This window comes from Lutra lutra, chromosome 9, assembly GCF_902655055.1.
Source record: "Lutra lutra chromosome 9, mLutLut1.2, whole genome shotgun sequence".
Lineage (NCBI taxonomy): Eukaryota > Metazoa > Chordata > Mammalia > Carnivora > Mustelidae > Lutra > Lutra lutra.
Window position 1 is genome coordinate 32,614,995 of NC_062286.1, and position 13,918 is coordinate 32,628,912.

Here is a 13,918-nt window from a genome sequence, read left to right on the forward strand (position 1 = left end):
CTTGAACCTTTTTTTTTGAAGGAGGTTACACGATCATATTTGTATTTCAAAAAGAATACTGATTTAGATGGGCAAATGATTAAAGGAGTAAGAGTACATTGAGGTAGACCAGTGGGGAAGCTCTCACAGTAGTCTGAAGTGAGTGAGGGTGGCTTGAATGGAGTTGGTGCTATTGTGGAGATGAAGAGAGGTGAACAGAAATGAAGGTAAAAGTTTAACATGAGAGGTATAAATTTAACAAAACTTAGTAATAGATTGGGCCCAAGAGGAGAGAGTGAGGAGAGGCATGGATTTTAGATTTCTGGCTACCTCACGTGGTTGGATGAGGAGTTATGGAAGAGAACCAAGTTCATGCTGGAAAATCACAAGTTGGTCTCTTGTTAGATTGAGATACTTTGAGATTGTTGAGGTGGAGATGTCAGAGAAACAGTTGGATTTATGCATCTGGAACTCGAGAGGGTCTAGAATAGCGTTATAAATGAGGAAGCTAAAGGTCTAAGAAATTCTTTGCTCAAAGCCACACAGCTAAGAGTTGGGATAGAACCATGATTAAATTTGGGTCTTTTTGCTTCTTGATTAGGTTTATCCTTAATGCTACAAAGAGACAAAAGTAAATGCAATAAAGCGAGATTAGGAGGTAGGCATAGTCCCCGTCTCGTGCCCCAGTGATTTTACCGAAAATGCAAATATTAGAAGAAAGTAGCATATTTGTACATTCTTTTTAATTTAACTTGTATTGTGAGATTTGGGAGTTTTGCTTACATCTTGATTTTATATTTCCCTTATATCTAAATATTAACAACTTGCTGGCAGATTGGATGTGATGACCCCTGAGAACCAAAGGTATTACTCAACAAATTAACGTAAACAGATTAAAATTGATTGCACCATCTTGTCAATTTGTTAAGAGGGAAAAAGGTGGGTAACTGAAAGATGCTGTATTTGAGTCCAGCTGTGGTCTGTTTTTTAGAAGACAGAGAAGGAAATAGTATTGGAGGAAAACTGCAGGAGGGCCACCGTTATTGTGAAGGTAGGATAGGAGCCATCAGAAAAAGTCTACTCTTTGTGTACATACCAGTGAACAAAGGGGAAGTGTGGCTTTTCTTCAATTCCACGTGTTTGCTCTGAGAGCAGGGTATATAGAAGCAGAGAGCTATTAAATACGGGAGCTTCACATTATTAAAATTTTCTAGTGCATGTGCTCAGAACAGCATTTTTAAATGTTAATGATACTATTAATTCCCAATCTCTATTTTCAAATTTAAAATCACTTACTCTTCTGCAGGGTTGAAACTTGACTTTCCATTATGTGTCATAAAAATGTCTCAACTCTTTGATTTGTTTTGCAAGGAAAGATATTTAAATGTTTTTCATTGTCCTTTCTCTTGGCTCAGAGATGCTCAAGGGGTTTTTAATTGTAAAATTTCCATTTCACTTAAGTTTGAAGCTGCATATAGAAGGCTGCTGGCAAATTCTCCCTTCCCTCTTCCTCTCCTTCACTCCTTAGGTCCACACCTCTTTCTCCAAATGTCTATGGGACCAGCCAGACAAAGTCATGTGTTATGTCCTCATAGAGTATTTTCTTCTGCACCCATTTTCTTCTGTGTTCTCACTGTTTTGCCAACATTTGCTTTGTCCAACACTTGCTGAAGTCAGCTTTGAAAAGAAAACATTGCGATGTCATTTTAATGTATGGAGTACAACAATACCGTAATTTTGAGGGCCGTAAGAAACACCTTTAATCAGAATCCCCAAGTATTTTCCTTTTGGGTTCTAGCACAATGCTCCAAAGTTCCACATTAAGTACTGAGTTAAAGCATGGAAGTGTGTGCCTAAGACCATCTTCCAGACTGGACTCAGAGGTAGGAAAATCAAGGTATTATAGGATATTGTATATATGTATTGCTCTAAGAGGTGGTTATGTGTGAATGCCATGAGGTATTCTGGCTGATATTCTCGGCAACATTAGTGTCACGTCTAGGAATCTTGCTTCATGGTGAAATAATCTGACAGAGGACTGGAACTTGGAGGTGTTTGAGGCTGTCGTGTGGTTGTACAGTTTGTACACTGTGCAACCAAACATTTCACCCTGGGTTAGAGTGTTGGGTGGTTACCATGCTTCCTCCCTTCATAGCAATAACAGGGGAGGGATCTAACAGATGCTCCTTGGAGCAGCATTGGATAAAGCTGACCACTTTCACCTCTTGAGACATGTTCTTCCTCTCACAGGCTACTTCTTCAGTCCCATTCCTAGATCCTCCTCATCTTTTAACCTCTAAGCAGTGGAGGACACCAAGGCTTGGTTGGCTTCTCATCTCCATATGTACCCATTGCCTCGGTAACCTCATCAGACCCTAGGACTTTAAATAGTCTGTGAGCCAATGATTTTAAAATTTTTGTCTAGACCCCAATATCTCTTCTTCTTTTTTTTTTTTTTAAGATTTTATTTATTTATTCGACAGGCAGAGATCACAAGGAGGCAGAGAGGCAGGCAGAGAGAGAGAGAGAGAGAGGAGGAAGTGGAATCCCCGCAGAGCAGAGAGCCCGATGTGGGGCTCGATCCCAGGACCCTGAGATCATGACCTGAGCCAAAGGCAGAGGCCTTAACCCACTGAGCCACCCAGGTGCCCCTCCCAACATCCCTTCTGAACTACAAACTGTATCTCAGTGCCAGCTTGCATCTCTGCATAGATTTCTTAGTAAGTTCAAAACTACCTTCATGGGCTTTCATCCTCCTAACATGCTCTTTGTTCAGTCTCTTCTGTTTCAGGAAATGGCAGCTCTATTGTTCCAGTTTCTCAGGCCACTACACTTGGCATCATCCTTGACCCCTTTCTTTCTTTTCATCCCACTTCCCCTCCTTATGCAAATCCTTTGGACTCTGTTTTCAAAATATATGCAGAATCAGACAGTTTTTCACTACTTCTACCACATCTTTATTTTGGTGTCCATGTGCCCAGCTAAAATTTGGAGGCACTATTATCATGGAACAAAAAGAAAAAAGATTGGGTGACAATCAGAAGTCTCTGATAGAGTCTGCCTGTTTGACCATGCAGTATCCCTACATATTTTTCTTCCCTTGTCTAGAGTATATTCCCAAGGTAGAGAACCCCAAGTCCCATCCAACCTCAAGGCACGATCTCTGAGTAATACAAATTCCTTTCCATGATTTCAGATGTGGCTCTTCATGGCTTAGCAACCCATAAATGAAAACACAAGCTCTCTGCTTCGAAATAGCACAATATAAAATGGTGTAGTAGAAACAAGATAACTGGAAGAGAGAAGAATGGGAAACACATCATAGGCACTGGCCTACAGCAATTATCAAAGCATGCTAGGAAGAGTGGTGCAGATTATTTTCCACGCAGTAATATAGGCTTCTAGACTAGATCATCTGGAGCCCCTGGTTCTGCTTTCTGGGAAGACCTTCCTTATCATTTGTCCTCTGTGACCGCTGGCTCCGTCCTTGACTAGAATCTTCCAGGTTAAGTCAGAGATCTTTAAAAAAGGATGCATTTCTTGGGGGCCCCATAGTTTACAAAGAGGGCTTTATGTGCAAATTTAGGTGCAAATTTGAGGGCCAGGCTAGTTCCAAAGGGTCAAACCATCACAAGCTTTTATAGACTAGGCTGAAGTTTTCTTTGACTAGAAAATTCTCAGGCTAACTCTGTAAATTTCCAGGTAGTTTCATGTGCAAGCATGCATAGCCAAGTTCTTGGCTAGATGTAATTTTAAGGTTGAAGACACTAGTCTTTTTTTTAACCTCCTAGACCCTGTGCTGTGCTTTTCTCTTTTTCAATGTAATGTTGCCTGTTTTAAGACTGAATGAAACAATAGGCTTGGGAGGGAAGGCAACGGTTAATCTGATCTCTAACAACAGGACTTTAGGACCTTTATGTTACCTTTATATGCCTGAGCATTGCTGATCTCTTGTTCAGGCTGAGGCTTGAAGCCTGCATATTATGTTTCAGTTTAGGATGTAAAAGCGGTTGGCTTTTCCGTCCGGCAAGACTCCAAATTGCAGGCAGAAAGAACATCCATTATAGGGCTTCAAACTTTTCATCTCAGCTTGCAGACTGGTTAGCTCCAGGCTGAGCTTATCTCCTCCATGATCAAGAAGCACAGATTATTGGGGCGCCTGGGTGGCTCAGTGGGTTAAAGCCTCTGCCTTCGGCTCAGGTCATGATCCCGGGGTCCTGGGATTGAGCCCTGCATCGGGCTCTCTCTTCAGCGGGGAGCCTGCTTCCCCCTCTCACTCTCTCTGCCTGCCTCTCTGCCTACATATAATCTCTGTCTGTCAAATAAATAAATAAAATCTTAAAAAAAAAAAAAAAAGAAGCACAGATTGCAACGTTCTGATTTTATTCCTGTCATTTCTCTGAATGCCACAGCCTTGGTCAGCACATGCTCTCCCAAGGTATAGTAGAGGAGAGTATAATCATATATTCTGCCACTTTACACGAGGATACAGCTCTCCAGTAGTCTGCTTGGAGCCAGGGCCCTGGATTCTAGGTTTGGTTCCCTGCAGCCCCCGACTGCCAGGTAGAAAATTGTGTATCAGTTAAGATTAGGTTCAGCTAAGAATAATAGAAACTCCTGTCCCCTTGCTCCTCTCTTCCTTCTCCCCCCATACTCTCTCCATGAGTTAAATAAGATAGAAGCCTATTTCTCTCTCATGTGAAAATCTGGAGATTGGCCGTCCAGAGTTGTGGCAGCTCTGGCCATAAAGCTCTCAGGGACCCAGGCTCTTTCCTGCTCACTGATACACTGTCCCTAGGGACAGACCTTGTCTTTGTGTGCTCCAGCCATCACACTGATGTCCCAAGGAGCTAGATAGAGAGAGGGACAAGGAAGGAAAGAGGCAAAGGGTGCCTGCCAGCTAAAGTTCCTATATGTTACATGAGACTCTCATTTACATCTTGTAGCCAGAATTTAATCATATAGCCATGCTAGCTCCAAGGCACGATGAACAAGGAGAGGAGAATGGGCATTAAAAGACGCCTCTGCCACAGAGGCCTATTCAATCAACACCAATCAGCTTATATTCTTTCTATAGCAGCTCATCTCTTATTGCAATATTAGGGTGACTTTTCCCTCCCCCCAGCTTTATCGAGGTATGATTGACAAAAGCTGAATATATTTAAGGTGTGCAACTTGGTGTTTTGATGTGCTGCATCTTATATAGTGATTCTAAGGTGACTTTTCAGATGCAAATCAAGGGGTGCTTGGGTGGCTCAGTCGGTAAGTGTTAAGCGGCTGCCTTCTGCTCAGGTCACAATCCCAGACTCCTGGGATCAAGCCCCAAGCCCCGCATCATGCTCCCTGTTCAGTGGGAAGCCTGCTTCTCCCTTTACCACTCCTCTTGCTTGTGTTCCCTCTCTCACTGTGTCTCTGTCAAATAAATGAATAAAATCTTTTAAAAAATGACATTGTAAGATACAGTGAAAGTTAAGATAGCTAGGAATCCAGATTCCAAAGTTCCATGGTCAGGGCTTTCAATGTTCACATTACAAAATAGGAAAAAAAAAAAAAAATCACAACTGGTTTTCTCATTTTTCAGCTCCTTTCTTTGGCAGGAGTTCCACCGAAACAACCCCTCATGAAGAGATTTGCTCCAAATGACTTTGTTAGTTAATATGAGAACCAGAGCTAGCACTCGTGTTTTTGTTTTTGTTTTGTTTTTGTACGTAAACTTTCTTTCTACTGTATCATTATGTGACCACCACATTTACATATAGAGAGACACAGACTTGTAGGATTGCATTTTCAAACTGGTAGATAAATCATGGAACATTCCTCTGCAAGGAATTAGTGGATATGCCATGGAAAAGGAAGCACTATGCTCAAACTTGAGAAAAATTAGTCGCACGGAGGAAACTGGGATTCTTCACTGCAGGACTTCTCAAGTCTTCAAAATGTACATTGTGAATCTTTGACATATTTATATTTTGGGAAATGCTCAGATATTTAAGGAGTAACTACTGTGTAATGCTGGGTGCTTTGGAGATTGCAATGAATAAAATAGCCCCTTATTCTGATAACACAAAATCTAATTGGAGAAAGAAACCATGACCATGTGAAAAATGAAATGAAGTTATATAAGGCCAAGTAACGTTTAACAATTGCCTAGTGAATGCCTACTGTATGAGACTTACTATTCCAGGGCTTGGCAACACACATGAGATCCTTTTCCTTATAGAGTTTACTTTTAGATGAATAATATAGCAATTCAAGACAATCCTTGTTTTTGGCCAATACTTGTGAAATGAATAGTGTCATTTTCAATCAGTGAACCATACATCCCAGGGGCTGCAGAATTATATAAAATTTATGAGTGACTTTATGTGCATACCGAGCAGTATCTGCAGACTGAATAAATAAACGGAAGTGTAATTGTTGTGTTGGAGTATGCATCATGTTTTAATTTTAAAGAGATGTGACTTGGGTAGTTGAAGGGCACTGTTGTAGATAGAAGGAGCTATAGATTCATTGAAGAATGGATCGATATAGTAATGGCATTCAGTTTGGAGGTTAGAACTCATGGCTTGTTTATTTTTGCCATAGGGTTATATAAGAAAAAATGAATAGATTTTTTTTTTTTTACAAGGAGAACACCAAACATACTTTATTAGCACAAAAAAGCAGCCATTAACAAGGCACAGCAAGCAGAAACGTACATTAGCAGTCAAAGGGTTAGTGTTGCATACAAATATAGCTTTTCTTTTTTGTAGCCTTGGCAATAGCCATCAGGATATAAAAGAACTTTCTGTAGCAGCAGGTAAGGAAACCAAGGAGCACTCACCAGTGGTACAGAGCACATTAACAAAAAGACACAAGAATGGATTTGACTAGTGCAAAATGTCTAGGACAGAACTGTAAATTCAGTTCAATACTAAGAAGCAAACACTAGGACTTGGTATTACTTCCAAAATAGCTCACTTAATTAGTATTGCATAATATTCTAAGTGACAAAAAGGTGCTAAGTAAAGTTATTTACAGATACAACAGTTGTACAGTACCTTTTAAATCTGCAATTAGGGTTTCAGATTTTCCATTAGAAATTAACTGCACTGAAATTCTACAAATTGTACTCAAGCGATTCAGCTAAGAGCGTTTACAACAAAGAGCTAAACAGTGCCATCCAAACTGTTCACTGCAGTTTAAAAATCATCTCAACATCAGCAACCACTGTGTTATCATATACGGACTTGTTTGGGCATCTTCTAGTCTCACGTTCTTCATGGTTCACAAACGCATCATGGGCACAGGAAAAGATACAACGTTAACTAATCAACGAGAAGACCACACATACTAACTTAAGAACTCACACACAGGACTACATTGCAGCTCTTCCCAATGTGTTTTACATTAAAGCACTCATTCAAAATAAAATGAATACCTAAGGCCTTGAAATAAATCTACTACCAACTTTATAAGCCTGAACTTTTAAAAGCAACTATTTAGAAAACCTGGTTGGCTTAACAGTACCTTTTGCAGAAGAGACAGGAGACTGACTATAAACTCTATCAACACTTAAGTGAACTGCACTCTGCCCTTGTGGCCAGAAAATTGCATTTTTCTTTTTTCTTCAAGGAAGGCAGTCTTTATTTTTTGGACTTCCAAAGCTTGATCTATAGTAACTACAAACAGCGCTACTTTTGGAAGGTTATAGAAAAATTCTTAGAAAAAATAACAATTTCAAACATTAGTCACACTGTTGAAATACTCTTCCAATATTAATAATTTGTTCTTCAGTAAGAAATAGAATTCTTCATAGCAAATGCCCCCGAGTTGCTTCACTCAATTGCAACAGTCATTACAAACCAAACTGTTCGCTCAATCGACAAAATGCCTTCGCAGCCTTACTGAACACCTGTAGCTCTGTCCTCTGTTGTCTCAAATAGGCACCACATTTATCTGAGGAAGTAACAGCAGATCGCATCTGACAGATAGTAACACTAAGCCTACACACTGCACTGAAAGACACCTAACACTGACACGTGTGCTTGCTATAGGTGTACTGTCTGGTGCACAGAAAAGCAGATCTAGATAATGCCCACTGTGGGCAGGAGAGTTTACTTCGCCTTGACTGGTTCTCGTTCTAACCAGCGAACTCTAACTTTTTGCTTGTAATGATACTCTTTCAAAAAATCCTGCAACATTGATGGTAAAGGAAGCCCATCAATTCCATCATATGTAGTGCATCTACAGATTACTGCACGGCAGATATACTGCAGGCTAAAAGGGAAAGTCCTGTTTAGTGATATAGTAAGCAAGGGTTCAAAAAACATGCAAGAACTAGGATCTTTATAATGTTCCAAAAGTCCTGTTACAGTGGAGGAGTGAAATACACAAGGGTCGTGGGCGTCAAAACTAAAGTTGTGATTCCACTGTTCAATTCGGGCATGCAGGGACCTGTTGTAGCGACGGAAGCTCACAGAGAAGAGGTAGTCCTCTTGCGCAGAGTCCCTGAGCAAGAATGTGCCTTCAGGTTTCCCTTCAAGGAGGGCTTCTGCTTCGTAACGGTCCATCACTCCCCAGTAACAGGGATTCCCTGTAATCTGGAGCAAGTCCGGCACGAGGCAGTGTATGTAATCGATCTGCGTATGGACTTTCCAAGCTCCCTGTCTGCTAACGTGGGCATGGCTGTCTCCAGACACCTGACGTTGCTTCTGCCTACGTGACTGCAGACACAGGGTGGTAGTGTCCTCTTCTGAGTCACAGTTAGCTTGTGGAATTGCACTACTGTCCCCACTTACTTCAGTCATTCCAGGAGCTAACTTTGGTCCCAGTTTATATAACGGATTAACCTGTGCGGTGGCTTCAAAGGTATGTATTTGTGCATTGGGCGGAGGGTCAACCCCCTCTTCAATACTGAGCCGTCTTCTCTCTCGAAGCCTATCTTCTTCATCTTCCGTGGAAACCAAGGATGGATCAAACGTATCAAAAAATGTTGAGTGTGGGCTCACAGGGGCTGTATGCTGTTTAATCAAATGCCATTTTTGGGCTAAATCTGAGCCAGCAGGAAAAGGGCATTTCTCAAGCATTAATTCAGAAAGGTGTATTTTTCTTTTATTAGAAAAGAGGGGTTTTGACTGCTTGCTGTAAGTTCTCATGGGAAAACACAAGCCCACAGTGTCCTGCAACCTCTGTCTCAGAGAGCGGCTCCCCACAGTTCTGCTGGACACGCTGTCCATGTCATGCACGGAGCTTACACCATACCGCCTCTCTCTCCTTTGAAGTCCGCTTCGAGTTCTACCGAACTTTTTATCAGTATCCAATGAACTCTGTGTCTTTGTAGAACAGGAATGTTTTTTCTTCCCACCCCACGGAGCATGCCGAGAGTAGGAATCCCTTCTTGCAAGTCTCGCTCCTGAGGTGACACAGGAATCATTATCCTTTTCAATGCTTATTTCAACAATCTGAGGAATTTCAGTGGCACAGTTTTGGTTTCTCCTTGAAGAATTCTTGGAAGGGCTTAATCCCAGTTGTAAGGCAACGTTTTCTCTTAAGGGACTGCTTTGTTGCTGAGGAGCTGAGTCTCCTGTACTGATGTTTCTCTCTTTCACAGACAAACATCTATTGGAATTCATGTCCACATTTTCACTACGGCCCCCTCCCTCGTGACCGAAGAGATTCTGACACCTGTATTTGAAGTTATTCCACATCTTCCCCACTTTATCCATTGATTATAAGATCGTGACCAATAGCAGGCGGGGCTCTGGAGGGGCGGGATTCCTAGCGGCCAATCCGGAGGCGTGTAGGTGAAGGCCGAAGAAGGGAGGCAGGGAGAGAGAGGGGGGCGGCCGGGGAGTCAGGGAGGTCCGGCCGCTCGGGTGTGCGCTGTGCGCGGCTGCCATTTTGGAGTCGGGCAGCTGAGACGGCCTGAAAAAATGAATAGATTTTCATTTCATGCTTCATGGCATAGCAGGCCACATAGGTCTCTCTTCCTCTCTGTTAGGGTCATAGGTCTAATAGTATTTTTATTGCAATTGGCCCCACAGCTCATTTCTTTGTAAGCAGTTGCAGAATAATCCATGAAAGAGAGAAAATGATCAAAAGTCAGCCTTTCTTCACCCCAAAGTAGAGCATTGGGTGCTCTGCCCTGGACAACCACCCTGATGCAGACTCCTGCTTAAGGCTCATGGGCCAACCTGAGGGAACACAAGGATGATGCCAGATGTTGGCATGATCATGGGGAGACTGGCGGTGATGACATGGTACTCACTCTGATGCTGGCATCATGTAGATACTCATGCCAGTACTTACTCATGTGAGAGTTGCAGACCAGGTCTTCAGCAGTGGGTTGAGGGCCACAGGCTGCTGGTTACTCTCCAACTTTATCCTATATTGACTCCATTTCAAGAAGAAATGCTTGACAGTGGCTCTACCTGCGAGAGTTTGGTTTTGTGGCATGTTAGCTTTTATTTTGGGAAGGCTGACATACAAAAGTGAATCAGGTAGTGAATCATGAGTGCTCCGCTATCAAACAATAGTGTCTACTAGGTTTGTGACATGTGCCTAGATGTAGGGGAGGTGCTGGGAGGGATGCGTGTGTATTGGGGAGCACTCAGTCTCAATAATAGATTGCAGAGTCAAGCCTAAGGCAAACACAATGGCAGAGTATATGAGTCAGGTCTAGCCATTGATAATGTATGGCAATAGGAGTTCAAAGGACATTAGCAGAGTGAGAGATTCAGAGTTAGTGAAAGAAGTAGATATGAAAAAGATAGGATTAGCCATATCATCTGTTTCTTTTCCTACTGTTTGAGTCAGTGCATTTCTATTCCTTTGGCTACACATTCCTTATAGCTAGAGAGGGCTATGAACATACTCTTCATTGGAATTGATGATATTCAGTTCATTTTTTGTGTGGCCAAGATTCTGCTCTACTATTCAAGATATTTTAAGTCAGGAAGGTCAGAAAACAGATCAGTCACTTCTGATGGATCCCTGTGATGGTCAAAGGACATTTGCAGTCTCATGACTGGGCATGCGGGGACTTCAGTCACAATGTCCTGGATCCTCCTCAGTCATCTTTATGAGGAGATCGGAGAGAATGTTTGGATGTGGCACACTAAGTATCATAGCACAGTGCAAATGTGGAATCCATTTGCAGGGGCATTACTAGCAGAAGGCAATGCTTCCGCTGCCCCTCTAAAGTCACAGTGCTCAGGTGTCTTTCAGAATTACAGTGAGGCCACTCTGCAGACACCAGGCTGCAGAGGGAGAGAGGGAGAGCTCCATTATTTTGTGGCCCCCAGGGGTTAATAACAGAAGCCTGCAAATGATCTGTGAAAGTAACAAGAATTCTGAAATAGGACCATTTAGGGAAAGAATAGTGATGGAGAGTCATACAAAGGAGGGATATTGACCATCACAAGTCCTCAGCTGTTACAGTCAAAGTTTATTATCGGTTGGTAAGCACTATACACTGCTGCCTATAAATATTCTTGTAAGTTTCTTGTAATTTTTACTGGCAAATGTGCATTCAGTAATCCTGACAATTTCTTTTGTTTTCATAAAGTCTTGAAGCTAAAGATATTCCCTCTTGGCAATTTGATAGCTGGCAAGACTCTGATCTCCAGTGAAGGCAAAACCAGATAGTCAGTACCCCCAAATACTTCTTCTTGGATATATTACATATTTCACATCTCTAGTCAGGAAGATGGAATGCTCAGCTTATGATAGAAATTCTTGCTCAGCTTATGATGTAAACTTTGAAACAAGAGTCAGTGTAAGATTTGAAAAGTTTATTCTATTTAGTGCTTTCAAAAGTTACCTCAGAATGGAGATGAATGAAGGGAGATTTTATGATTCATTTAATAAAACAGTAGAGTTGATGAAAATTGCTCTAAAATAACAGAGTCCTCAGAAAGAGTAGCTGCAAAACTAGGAAGCTGCAGACCAAATGTTTAGTGGCAGGGAGTTACCAGTGAGTATCGGGAAAGGACTGCGGATTGATTTGAAATGTTGCCATCGTTTTTACAAATCCCATTGGTTTATGATGGCAACTGCTAATATGAGCTGGAACATTCTGGATAATGAATACTACATAAGGGATGGGGGAAATATTGCAAAGAAAGCTGTTAGAACAAAAGAAATTAAGCAATATTGAGTTCCTTGGCTGAGATTGTTGTGCCTGGGGAAAAAATATCACACCAGACTAAAAAGAACGCCAACCTTGTAACAGACACTGACTTATTTTAATTTTAAAAGTTAATTTTTTCTAGACTGGGGTAGATTTTAATGAGGTTTACTTAGGCTGTAAAGTAAAACAAACAAACGAATAAAGGCAACACATTCTCCCTTTAACTATTCTCAACAGATACACTTTATATTATCTCATAATTGACAGTATTAATCACAACATGTCTTATTAAATGGAGCTAATATTTTGTTGTAATGAATTCTTTTTTTTTTTTTTTTACTTTTTAAAAAGATTTTATGTATTTATTTCATAGAGAGAGATCACAAGTAGGCAGAGAGGTGGGGTGGGGGGGGGGCGGAAGCAGGCTCCCTGCTGAGCAGAGAGTCTGAAGTGGGACTCGATCCCAGGACCCTGAGATTATGACCTGAGCCAAAGGCAGAGGCTTAACCCACTGAGCCACCCAGGCACCCTGTTGTAATGATACATCCAACTCTTATTTTGGCCACACTCTTGATTTTATGGTCTTGAACTGGACGTGGCAAATAGTTTCATTTCTTGGACTATCACCGATGGAGTCAGGTGAGTTGATGGTGCTGTGTGTTGAGATGTGTTCTGAGTCTTCTTCAGGGCTAAGTGGGGAAGAAGACCATGTATAATTCATGATTTCTGTTATAGATTTGGAGGGAGTAGTGGTAGAGGCGGGTGCATGTTTTTCTAGTCTTAGAATTTAAAGACTTCAGAAACTCAGAAATGATCTCTACCAGATTCTTCAGGACTCTGACAATGTAATATTTGTAGAATTAAGTAGATACTAACTTTCCCGTGGAATCATTGAGGATATCAGCCAGGTGTAGATCGTTCAGACTACTTAAGGAAACATTTCTCTTTTCAGTATCTTTGGAACTTAAAGCCTAAACACTGACTCCATAATAATGTAATACGAGAACCAAAGGAAGACTTTTAGTTAAATTGGCTCTGTGTGTTCAAGGCACATCCTTTTTTTCTCCAATGAAGGATAACATATTTAAAAGGAAGTATTAAAATCATCCAGAAACTGAAGAACAGAGTAAATATCTCACAGACAAGATATGAATTGGAAATACTAAGTGCTGTTGAAGCTGAAGCTCCAGACTGACTGGAATCAAGACTGGATGCATGCTTGGTGGCTGGAGGTTTGGTCCCTTGGTGGCTGGAAGTTTGGGCTGGTGGTATTAAGTCAGGCTAGACATTTGGAACTTCCACTTCTTGTTAAATCTGGGAGAAAAAACCCTGCTGCTGACCAATGTTTTAGGCTGAAGCTGTAATAAGACCAGTGCCTAGGAAGTGACTGAGATCTGGTCTCTTCACTAAGAATTGAAGCACAGTGCTTTCCATATGAGTATCTGCCATATTATTAACACCGCTCTAGGTCATAACTCTTAGCTGTCAATACTCTTAATTCTGATCTGGAAGTGGATAACCATGAAACCTCTGGACAGGAAGGGGTGAAGAAGAAGAAAACAGAAAAAAAGCACAACTTGCATACAAAAATAAACTGGCAAATAAAATCGCAAAGGAAGAGATAAGAAAGGCAGCCAATATAATCAATAGCGTGAGATGAAAAAGGGGAATTCAGCTCACTTGAAATGAAAATAATAAGGCAGCTTTAGAAGCCAGCTTTAACGAAAACTTCATTAGGTTAGTAGTTTGTCAAGGACCCTCAAGGAGATGCATGGAGACATAATAACATTTACTTTAAAAAAGAGAGACAAGGGCGCCTGGGTGGCT

The 13,918-nt window shown here is 41.4% G+C and overlaps 1 protein-coding gene and 1 long non-coding RNA gene across 4 annotated transcripts in view; one reads left to right on the forward strand and one right to left on the reverse strand.

Annotated features, from left to right (window-relative positions):
• LOC125109558 (uncharacterized) overlaps positions 1–13,918 on the forward strand; it is a 48,739-nt gene that overhangs the window by 18,268 nt on the left and 16,553 nt on the right. The window lies entirely within an intron of this gene.
• Positions 6,608–9,872, reverse strand: LOC125109555 (suppressor of cytokine signaling 5). The gene has a single exon (XM_047746603.1). The coding sequence runs from the start codon at positions 9,684–9,686 to the stop codon at positions 8,076–8,078; it is 1,611 nt and encodes a 536-aa protein (XP_047602559.1). The 5' UTR covers positions 9,687–9,872; the 3' UTR covers positions 6,608–8,075.